At 34.9% G+C, this 12079-nt stretch overlaps 2 protein-coding genes across 2 annotated transcripts; both read right to left on the minus strand.

The window, feature by feature from the left end:
* Window positions 1–200: 200 nt before the first annotated feature.
* On the minus strand, window positions 201–2321 carry LOC131599516 (two-pore potassium channel 1-like). Its single transcript, XM_058871844.1, has 3 exons — window positions 2205–2321; window positions 585–1509; window positions 201–462 (listed from the first exon to the last, which is right to left on the minus strand). Exons 2-3 carry the CDS (start codon window positions 1481–1483, stop codon window positions 315–317), a joined length of 1047 nt encoding a protein of 348 aa, XP_058727827.1. The 5' UTR covers window positions 1484–1509; window positions 2205–2321; the 3' UTR covers window positions 201–314.
* Window positions 2322–4482: 2161 nt separating this feature from the next.
* Window positions 4483–5806, minus strand: LOC131599529 (peroxidase 7-like). Its single transcript, XM_058871849.1, has 2 exons — window positions 5544–5806; window positions 4483–5425 (listed from the first exon to the last, which is right to left on the minus strand). Exons 1-2 carry the CDS (start codon window positions 5799–5801, stop codon window positions 4676–4678), a joined length of 1008 nt encoding a protein of 335 aa, XP_058727832.1. The 5' UTR covers window positions 5802–5806; the 3' UTR covers window positions 4483–4675.
* Window positions 5807–12079: the final 6273 nt, after the last annotated feature.

A 12079-nucleotide genomic window follows, 5' to 3' on the forward strand; every position in this document is an offset into this window, starting at 1 on the left:
TCTCGAGCAAGCACCTTATAAAGAAGAATAAGAATGTGTCTTTTCTCTTAAAAAAAAAAGTCTCTTTCCTATGCACTTTATTTATTCGTCATTCCCAATTTCCCCACAAATAGTGACAATTCTGTCATATTTTTGGCCCTAGTTTGCTTCCACTACTGTGTTCTTTCTTGCACTATCAACCTTTTGGAGGTGTTTTCAAATTCTCAGCTTAAATCTTGGATTATGTAGCGAAAACAAAGTATAAATGATGAAAATGTATGCAAAAATTCGCAATGTATATCGTAAAAAAGTTATTGTTATAATGTTGAGATGTTTCAGACTTGAGAATTTCTGAAATCAGCTTCAGTCAGAGTTCCTGATTGATCACAATCTAGTTTTCTAAAAATCTCCATCACATCTGTAACATCTTCTTGGTTGATCTTTCCCATTTCCTTCAACTTGTACAAAACAAACTCCGCAGCACTGCAAAAAAATGTTGATCTATATCAGTATCTAATGTCGAAATAATTTCCAATTTTTGCAAATTGACAAATACATTTCTGAAACTGTAAAGTGTCTGTCAAAATAGTCTTTTATGGCCGTACCTGACAGCTTTGTCTCCGTCAAGATCAGCTGCCTCAAGATCACGGGGCGAAAACTTTCGCGTAAGGACCATTTTCGCCAACGATCTTTGTCTATCTTCGGTATAAAAATCAGCAAGATATGCAAAACACTGAGCCAAGCAAATGGTGCTGCTCAATATCCAAAACACAGCAAAAGTCCTACCAATAGCAGTTGAGAAGCTCTTATCGCCATAACCTAAAGTAGTAACCGTCGAACAAACACAATAGAATGCATCGACGAAATCTAGTTTCTCAACAAAATACAGAAAAACAGTTCCTGCAATCATGAGTACTATAAAAGTGGACACTGAAAGCAAAAACTTGTATTTGCTTTTCTTAGTCACAAGCTCCTTAGAAACCTCGTCTAGACCGAGTTTCTCGGCGTTGCATATCGCTTTAACAAGATATACTTCCTGTTTTTCAACAATGTAATCTGCTGCTTTGCTGAGAATCAAGCCACCAAGAGCCATACCAGTAAAAACATAAAGGCAAGCAAGTAGTTTCGCTATAGTGCTATTAGGAACGAGATCGCCGTAACCAACGGTTGTCATCGTGACGACACAGAAGTAAAGAGCATCAAGGAATCCATTTGTTTTTATGCCTTGAATATGGTAACTTGCGAGAAAGAAACATAATGTGCCTGTACCTAAGTATGCTGCTAAACACAAGAGTACTGGCTTGAAATTGAGTTCTGCTTCTTGTGTTTCATATATAGATTGAGGGGTTTGGAGGATAGCATTCTGTTGTTGCAACAGATTGATCTCTGTGTCTGAAGCGCTGCCACGCCGCGGTCGTCTTCTCTGAAGGTCACTTTTCTCATTGACATGAGAATGGTCCCTTGTCTCTGAAAGCAATAACCGTTGAGTCTCATCACTTCCCATCAACTCACAAATGCTTCATTCGTTACCTGAAAATTTCAAGTTGTAAGGTATTCAAACGCTTGTAGCTTCTGAAGCACTGATACCTCTAAAAAAAATTGTGTACGTGTTAGTGTCGGTGTTGTGTATGGTGTACGTGTTTCATAGCTTATAGCATAAGCAAATATCAGATAAGTTATTTCTATAAAAAAAAAAAAAATCGTATTGTATGAGTATGACAGTGTTGGGGAGTCCAAAGTAGCGTCATGACTCACGAGCAACAATGGATCAATGATCCAGAACCATAAGAAATAAGACATGACGTATTCATCCAAAATCCCAAAGCATCATATATATGAGTCAACTATCTTATATATATTATCATTTCACCGATTCATAATCGATTTGAGATTTAACCACTCAGAGTTAAACCTAACAAAGTAGTAGAGTTTCTTTGAATGAGAATATAATTGAATCTAGATATATGCATGCATGGTCATTATAATTATAATTACAATTACAATTACAATTATAATCACAATTACAATATATAAACTAATGTGTTTGCAAAGACTAATTAGAAAGAAAAAAAGCAATAGTTAAAGGCTATGAATCTATAATACATGTCTAACACCGACGTAATTGTTGTTAAGATTGAAAATGATAATTGCAATTGGAGAATTATTGAAATTTGAAAAGATAGAGAGAAAGAAATAGTAGTGGAAGAAAACGTTAGGTATAATACCTGAGAAGATTGATAATCAAAATTGGCTATGAAGAACGAATATTATCAAGAACAGAGGCAACAACGTTTCCTATGCTTCTAAATGGATATTTCATATTATATTAATTTTTATTAAATAAATTTTACTGTTTTTCTATATGTATTGTATTTCCTAATTTTATTTATGTACATGTATTTTGGTTTTCAGTCTTATCTTTTACCAATTATTTAAGAAAAAAACAAAATTGTTATGTCCTGTACCGCATTCCATATTTGTGAATTATAAACACCTAATATAGACGGTCAAATTAATTTGTTTGAATAATACTCAATTTTATGATCAATGTCATCCTTCTGCAACCACACAGGGCCAAGACCACCACAAATATCAGGAGGCTTGATGATTAGAGAGAATTCCTCAACTATAACCTTTTCATAAACATAATATTCTTTTCCTACCTTCTCCAATAGTTGGTTCTAAAGTAATGTGATCAATGGTTCGTCATTTTCATTCATGATGTCCGTTCAAGGATTCAGATCCTCCAAGATAATGCATCACAAATTCTCACTCTTGTGACTAAAGAGTCTCATTCGCACTAAGGTTAAGTTTGAGAGTTTGAAAAGGAAGGAATGAAACAACTTTGAAAAAATAGTAGGATTAGATTGAAAAAATTAAATGATTTTGGTTGAAAGGGTTTTAGAGGATTTGCTTTTTTTCATTTCACCAAAAACTCCATGACACGTAGAACTATCAAAATTTGTATTGAACGAGAGTTTTGAAGAATTTTAAAGGACTTACATGAATTTTCAAAATATTTGTTATAGTATTCACAAAATTAAAAATATAGTAATGATATAGACTCTATTATCAATTTATACAAATATTTTTTTAAAAATTCATTTTCGGAAGTCTTCCATTCCCCTCTCCTCCCCTCCAAACTCCAAAATATAGCCTAAGATACATAGACTTCGATCATAATCCCCTCAACTGATCGTGGAACCAAATTAGATCGCAAATTTTCAACTGATTAGAAGATGAACTGTACGAACAGAAATGTGTGATGCAGTGTAGAAAATATATTTTGTGTTTTATCGAACAAGTGCACAAATGTGTGAATTCTTGACTCTTGTTGTTCTTGTCGTATGACGTTGCACCAAAAAATGGTTCACTACATTCTGATAAGGTAATTTTGGATTTGTTTATCTAGATGATGATAAATCATGTACTATCACTAAAATGAAACAAACTAAAATTTTCATGGATGGTGGTGGCGTGCTAATATTGAACGATGTCATATATTTTAAAATTAAGGAAGAACTTGATTTCCCTAAATAACCTACACGAAAATAGTTTCCCCTACATGTGTGATGGGATGATCGAATTTCATAAGAGAAATTTACTGAAGGGTTTCATAGTTGCAAGATGGATTTGTGTAAGTATTATGTACTTAAAAAACAGTGTCACGTTCAGTTCAAGACTGGAAAGTACAAAATAGAGGGAATTTTAAAGTATGTGCATTATGATGGGTGGGGGGGGTCTACCAAAGAGGTTTCCATGGGTGATTCCAAGTATTTTGTAACTTTCGCAAACTATTTTATTAAGGTTTGAGTGTATTTCTTGAATTTAAAATCTGAAGTCTTTACCAAATTCAAAATGCAAAGGTAAAGAATCAAACAGGCAGAAAAATCAAGTACTTATAGTCTGATAATGAGACATAATACACTAATTTGAATTTCAAGAGGTTTTATGAAGAATACAATATTCAAAGACATTTCTCAATTTGTAAGATAACACGACAAAATGGTGTGGCAGAGATAATTAATAGGTATATAACTAAAAAGGCAAGATGTCTCTTGTTAAATGTTGAACTATCATGATTTATGGGAAGAGGAAATTAACATGGCGTGTTATCTTATCAGCAAGTCACCACAAGCTTCATTGGAAAGAATTGTGGTAGAGGAGTAATGAAAAATTAATCCGGTTGATCTTCATAATTTAAGGATGTTTTAGTGTCCAACGTGTATTCTGATGGATTTGGGCTTGAAGCTGGATCAGGAATTGAATGAGGAGTGCGCTGTTCAAAAATCAAATCTAATCTTGCAATTTTCACCTCTTTTAATCGATTGATCTTTTAATCGATTGAATCTATCAATTGTATATCTTGATTTTTCAATTTTTGATGAGGTCTTCATCAATGCACAGATTTGATTTTTCTTTTACATCACATTCTTAACAAGTTTACTAACATGAAAAATTAATGCATGAAAGAGTATCATTTTTTTTTTTTGGTAACTGAAAGAGTATCATTATGTATATTTAAACTACTACACTCTTAAATCAATAGTTACACCCTTAATCTTGAAATATTATTGAAACAACAAAGTGTTCCTCAAGCCTCATAAGTATTTAATCTTGAGCCTCATTAAGGTATACAACAAACATAACATTGTAACAATGAAATAAACAATACAATAAATACAAAAAAAATCCCTCAAACATGATTAACATAATTGCAGTTCACTCTGATTTCACCTTCATTAGGCCTAGTCAAAACTTGAACATTCCCAAGCTTCACCATTGACACAGAAAATTGACTATCAAAAAGAAAAGGCTGTGTTGCAAATGCCTCCACAAAAGGACCTGTCCTTTTATCTGAAAACAACAATTGATCTGTTGACAACAAACCAACTTTCCTCACAAGATTCTTGTAATACATTGTGTCAAAAGTCCTTGGTGTTATAACATCAAGATGCACCAAATCCAAATCCTTTTTACATCTTTTCCTTAACAACTTCAAGTAATAGGCACTAAGTGAAGGATCAGGTTTACCTGTTCCATTGAAATTGTAAATCCTATTCATAATCGAATAACAAGTGCTTCTACCGATTGTGTGTGAGCCGGAAAGAGTAACCAAATCAAGCATGTCAAGTCCTCTTTCTTGAAAAAATGCAAGTAAGCCTGTTATGTTTTCATGTCCTTGTGGAACCAAATTTGCTTCTTTTGTTAACGAGATTTTTCCGTCTTTTCGGCCGAATGGAACTTCCCAAAATGGTCCTCCTGCTAAAATTGTTGCATCTCTTGCAGCAGCAGTTAGAATGTCAGCACAAGAAACTGTTCTTGGACATCTTTTCTCTAGCTCAGTCTTGATTTCATCAATCATTTGGAAACCTCTCAAGGTTCTACTCTCAAATGCAGTTCTCTCACTCCCTTTGTGGTTAAGCAATATTGATGCATCACATCCCTGCATCGTATAAAAAACTATGAAACACAGACACCAGATACACCACACAGACACCAGAAACACGTCACTAACACTGATAGTAAAATTTAAAAAGAGATTAAGGTATGTGATTACTTACTCGAACGGCGCAATCATGGAAATGCAAACGGATGATGGAAGGTGCCAAAGTAGGGTCCTTGTTAACCCAAGCAGCAACTTTTTGTGAGATAATGCCTTCAGCATCTGGACATGTTGAATGATAGTGACTGATAGAAAGCAAAGCTTCAGCAGGTACTAAAGGTTTCAAAGATTTTTTTGGTGATGAAAAACCATGGACATTGGTGCTTAATTCCAAGATGAACACAAAAAGGAACAATGAAAGGTTGATGAGCTTCATGTTGTTTGTAATGTTTGGTGCATTGTGAGAATGTCATGCACGTATTTAAGGTAGAGAATTTTTGTGATGATAAAACGTGGTAAGCATTACTAACATATCAACGTGTTGATGTTGCACATTATATTAATATAATATTGTTAAAAAGTCTTATGCAAGATGGTTTTACTTGGTGAAGAATTAAGTAATTAGAGATATTGAAGTCTCATGTGATAACCGGCTTTAGATTAGAGGATTATTAATTAAATAAAGTCAATCATATGATTCATCAAATTCAGAATTTTCAATGATTATTTATATTCTAATTCTATTAAAAGGATAATTGAGTAATATTTTGCTATATTTATGGGGTGTTGGCTTCCTATAAAAAATAATCAAATTTCCTTAGTATTAGAGTTAATAGGTCAATCTCTAACTCATGACGATTTATAAAAATTCGTTAAAAGAAAAAAATTAAATATTTATTTGTGGTGTTTACACGTTTTTATTTGTGATTTTTCTTCATGCAAGAACAAGAACATTTTGACAAAGAGTTAGATTTGTTGAGTTTCAATTGTGAAAGTGTTAAGATTCTACATCGAATAGGAATGATAGAAATGTTGAGTTTATAAGAGAGATGACTCGTGCTCTTATTGTCTTAAGGTTATGGATAAATATGTGGTGTCAAGATCTCTTGGATCTTAAACGTTTGGCCACTTGCACTTTCGGGCCTCGCATTCCAGACTCTCCAACAAGTGGTATCAGAGCCTGATTGGTTCGGTGGGAGAGCGGAAGTGGATCCTAGTGTGGATCAATGCTAGTGATGTGGGTGATCACATTTGTGATGGAGATTGTTGTGCTAATAATAGTAAAATCACAAAACAAACAAAGCTTACAAATAAGAAATAAGAAGCTCAAAAAATTACCAAAATCTGCAGCTTCAGTGAGAAACAAATATCTCCCAGACCACACTTTGTTAACCAATCCAGAATCGTTGATTTAGTGAGACTAATTGTAGGAAAACGGGAATATGGTTCTCATTTTCTCTCTCTTTTGTAGCAGATTTTGTGCCTCTTTTTTCTGTCCATTTCTCAATCATAAATTGACTCTCTCCACTCAAATAAGTGAGACTGTTGTAAATGTGCCTTAAAACGTTTGTTGATGAAGAGAAAGAAAACATGTTTCGAGGTTGCCAAAAATAAGAAGCCAAAAAACAACAAGAATGTTTGGTTTGGGTAGTTCACGGATTTCGGGTTTGACCGGTTCAGTTTGCGGATACGTTATTTAATGTTAGAATATTGGATATATATTAATTTAGAAATAGTCTAAATTAATATAAAATATATTATAAGATATTTATAATATTTTATCATAATAATTAATGGGGTTGTGTTTTTTTTGCCTTGGGTTTTTGCTATTATAAATATGTATCTCTTTGTGTTTAAAGGGTGATAATCTCAGAGCTTACAACAACAAGGGAGAACAAGGGTTTAAAGGCATAGCATATGGTTTTGGCTATTCTCAAGGGAAACCTTAGAATCGCAACGGTTTTTGGGAAACCTTTGGAGTTATCTAAGGGAATTAGGGAATTGGGAAACACTTGTTTACATCTTGGATTTGGGTTATTCATATATTGAAAGTTGAAGAGGTTGAGAAAAGTCTGTTACAACATTACACAGACTATGGTCATTAGCAACATGCATTACAGAATCAGCTGGCATTGCAGTCTGAGTATGCTCATCAGCATGCATTGCAGATTCAGCAGGCATTGTAGTTTCTGGAAGCATTGTAGATTCAGTAGGTATTGCAGATTCAATAGGAATTGCAGTTTCAGATTTAACTTTTCTCTACACATTCATATTAAAACAGGTTATGTTAGGCACAAAAATAGGTTAGGTCAGCAAAAAACACACATTTTACAAAGATTACTTACCTTTTCTTTTTAGTGCATTGGGGTCCTGTGTCTTGCTCTTACAAGTCAATGCATTGTGACCAAATTTATCACACTTGGTGCACTTATATGCAACCCTAGATCTTCTCTTTATTGCATCATCCTCCCCATTTTCTATTATCCTAACCTTCCCAGGCCTACCTGGACCTTCCTAACTCTTTCATCTTCACTATCATCTAACCCTTCAACCAACTCCTTTTATAACCTATCCATTTCCTTCACCTCGTTAACACACTTAGGTTCCCTATCCTCATAATCAAAGTTTTCAAGAAAATGTTCCACAAATATATCTGCATTAATAGGCATTGCATTGAAGTGTGAAGTAAAATCGTATGCATCGTCATCTTTTTTATCATAATAAATCCATCTTAAATTTCTAATACTTTTGTCAATAAATTCTAAACTCACTAACATTACAAGGAGAGTTGTATATTTAACTCTTTAATTAATCAATTAAAATATATTTAACTAACTAATTAAATAACTAATTAAAGTAATTAAAATTAACTATCAAAATTAATTAAATAAATTAAATTAACCAATTAAAGTGGTTAAAAATTAATTAGTAAAATTAGTTAATTAAAACATTTTTATGGGTTGTTTATGAATTTATGTTCGTTTTAATGCGAATATTTTTTTATATATAAATGAGTTTATTAAATTGTACATGTAGCCATAAAATTGCTTTTGAGGATAGTTTTATGTAAGGCATATTGAGTCTCCAACTCCATTGACTTAATTTGATATTTCGTTTTAGTTTCTTAACTAAAAAACGTTGCAAGTTAGTCTCTTAATTTTTCTTCGGTTATCTTATTTAGTTTCTTCCGTCTAAGTATTTATATTATAAAGTAGAATTTCTACTTAAATAGGTGTTGTAAAGATGGTCACAATAAGGTTACAATAAGTGAAAATTCGACTTTATAATATAAATGTTGAGTCACGTTTGAATCTTGAGTCTTATTGTACATCTACATTACTAGAACTTTACGTTTTCTTTCTCGAAATTGATGAAATTAAGAGACCAAATAAAATAAGATAAGTAAAGTTAATAGACTAAGGCTCTGTTTGATAAAACTAACTGATAGCTGGTAGCTGATAGCTTTTAGCTGGTAGATGATAGTTGATAAGTTAATGTGGGTGTTTGGTAAATTAGCTGTTTCATTAGCTGATAGATACAAAATGACATTAATGGCATTTTAATTAATGAGAGTAATAATATATTTTAGTTAAAATAATAAGGGTATTAATGGAAGAAAAACACACAAGCTAAAAGCTATAAGCTCAAAAGCTACTTCAAATAGCTTTTGCAAAAAAAGCTAAAAGCTAGTAAAAAAGCTACAAGCTAAAAGCTAAATAGAGTTACCAAACAGAGCTTTTTTATTAATATGAGCTGAAAAGCTAAAAGCTAAAAGCTAAAAGCTAAAACCACTTTTTTTTATCTTACCAAACAGATTCTAACTTATAATATTTTTTAATTAAGCGAATAAAGAAAAATACTAAATTAAATGTATGGACTAAAAACATGAATTAAACTTTTATGTAATTAACAAATCAAAATAACTATACCTTTGCATTCAAACTATAATAACTTTTGCTTGATAAATAGGGGTGGAAATAGGCTAGGCTAGGCTAGGCTTTAGAAGGCCTGAGCCTGGCCTACGATAAACTTAAAAGGCCTAAGCCTGGCCTACGGCCTATCATAGGCTCAATTTTTTGGCCTGGCCTGGCCTTTTTAAAAGCCTGGCCTGGCCTGAAAGCCTATTTAAAAAGCCTGTATCTCATTAAAGTTTTCAATTAATCTATATAACTTAAGAAATCTTGTAGGTCATATATAAGTAAACCTATTTAACATTTGTTATATATATATATATATATATATATATATATATATATATATATATATATAAAAGAACCATTTTATTTAACATATTTCTAATATATATAAAAATATAGGCCGGCCTATAAGGCTTCATAGGCTTTTTTAATAGCCTAAGCCTGGCCTATTTAATAAAATAGGCTTTTAAAAAAGCCTAAGCCTGGTCTCTTTATTAAATAGACCTAGCCTGGCCTAGGCCTATGTAGGCTAGGCCGTAGGCCCCTGTAGGCCGGCCTGGCCTATTCCCACCCCTATTGATAAATTATAGTGAAAACTTTGTTGACGTAACTGCGAAGATTTGATAGGAGGTTTTAAAACTATGTTAAGACTCGTACCAAAAAGAGATAGTAATTGTCTGGACTCCTCCAGTGACATCACAAGACTTAAATCATTATTATTACCACAGTTTGTACTATTATTTATATTGAACTGATTACAATTGCAGAATTCAAATCCATATCTACAATTTTTTATAGCCATATTGCTCTATTATTTTTTTTTAGTAGAAATAGAAGGTGAACTGATTTACAAAGAATTTCTAATATGTCGATCATGACAAACTTTTTTTTGTCAAATGCTTGGTGAAGTTTTTAACTCTTTATGTGCTCAAGTTGAATTCAATGCACAAGTTACACGTCACCACAACAAATCATCTTTAATCATTTGGGACTTTTATTAAGCTTTCTTGCAAACCAAGTAGAGCATCACGTAGAATTCATACTCCGATTCAATACAAGAGAAATTGGCTTTCATACCAAATGGCTGGTTTCGATACCTCAGCATATTTGTTTCGATATTAGTGACCAATTTGGTTTTCGATACCGTGAAGAAAATTTCTTTACCCACCTTTCTATGGGGTCACCCCCAGCGAAAACCCTAGTTTACCCCTGCTTCAGAAATGAACTTCCGAAGTATTTTTTTTTTTAAAATTTTCTCAGACTTCGGATGTACATCTCCGAAAACACCAAATGGGGAGTGTTTTCGGAGATGCACTTCCGAAAACACCTTTTTTCAGATTTTGGGGGGTTTCGGAAATGAACTTCCGAATTATGCAGAAATTGTGTTTTTTTTTTATGTTTTTAGAAACAGCCTCGTATTTTTAATTAAAGGAAAACGGCAAATAAAATAAGCGATATATAAACAGAAAATACTAATATACTAATATGATAAAAATAGTAATATATACAAGCCGATCCGATCCGATCCAAATCCAAATAATAATAGTGTACGAAAGATACAATCCGAAAACAAAAAAAAAATAAACCCGACCACTACTGGGTATGTCTAACCCTCTCTCCCTGGGACCTCCTCTGCCGCCTGTATGCCGCCGCACGGCCCGCATCAGTGACGATCATCTCCATCACGGCGACTGCCTCTGGACCGCCCTGATGAATGACACCTCGATCCAACTCGTCCCGCCCAAGCATCTCTATCCGCTGGCAGATCGGCAGGAGATCAATGGCGTGGTCATCCTCGGCCTACTGGTTCTCTAGGATCTCCTCGTGTGCTGGCCTAGGAGCACCGGGAGCATCGGGTGTCAGCAGAGGATGTGACACCCGGTAGAACCATGTGACGTACCCCTCCACACTGTGCCAGTCCTGGGTGACCCGAATGCGACGATACTCCTCCGGTACCACATGATGCTTCCAATCCTCAAATATGGCAGTGAGATGCACTCTGGTCACTGTGTCGGGAGCAGCCTTAAAAGGTGACCTGGGTATCATCTGCACAAATCCGAACTGCCGCATGCACCGCTCAGGGAGATACCGGACCATGATGCTGGTCCCGCATGCCAACCAGCCAGAATATAAAGATATGCCGTCAAAGGGGACAACCTGAGTGTAGTCGCTGAATGGCCTCCAGGTGACGTCATCGTGCATCGTGCGGTCCAGGTACCCACGGTATGGTCCCACCGCATTGTTCCCCCTCTAGAGAACGTATCTGGCGGCCCTGGGCATGGCGTCAACGTACTCAAGATCAATGTGAAAGTCGTGGATCCAGGAGAAGTAAGAGATGATCCAGCTCTGAAACACAAACACGATAATGTAACGTACCGTAAGTAAATACGAAACATAAGTAAATACGAAACATAAATAAATACGAAACAATTAAAATGAAACGTACCGTGAGTAGTGTGCAGGATCCGGTCAACTGCCTTGTCATCCAGTTGGAGGCCTCATTCAGCTTCTGGTATAGGTATGCCAGAGTAGCTGCCCCCCAGTTCCACTGGTGAACGGTGGTCAAGTCCATGAAGTAGCGGAGGTAGGTCACGTCGACGTACCTCGCACTCTTGTCCACAAAGATCGCAGCGCCTACCACATGCATGTACCAGCATCGGAGAGCGCAGCCACGGTGATAATGTGTAAATAGGTCATCACCCGCATCCTCGGCATCGGCCTCCGCGTCCAGGTGGTGCTCGAAATAGCTGCTCAGTGTGGTGAACCGGATATGAGGCCCAGATGTCGTGATGCACTC

This window comes from Vicia villosa, linkage group LG1 (genome assembly GCF_029867415.1).
Source record: "Vicia villosa cultivar HV-30 ecotype Madison, WI linkage group LG1, Vvil1.0, whole genome shotgun sequence".
Lineage (NCBI taxonomy): Eukaryota > Viridiplantae > Streptophyta > Magnoliopsida > Fabales > Fabaceae > Vicia > Vicia villosa.

Bases quoted from the DNA above. Each gene is read 5' to 3' on its own strand.
- LOC131599516 (XM_058871844.1), bottom strand. From the start codon at position 1,483: ATGGGAAGTGATGAGACTCAACGGTTATTGCTTTCAGAGACAAGGGAC. The intron at 463-584 runs GTACGGCCATAA...ATTTTTTTGCAG, and splicing joins GACGGAGACAAAGCTGTCAG to TGCTGCGGAGTTTGTTTTGT.
- LOC131599529 (XM_058871849.1), bottom strand. From the start codon at position 5,801: ATGAAGCTCATCAACCTTTCATTGTTCCTTTTTGTGTTCATCTTGGAA. The intron at 5,426-5,543 runs GTAAGTAATCAC...TATACGATGCAG, and splicing joins TCCATGATTGCGCCGTTCGA to GGATGTGATGCATCAATATT.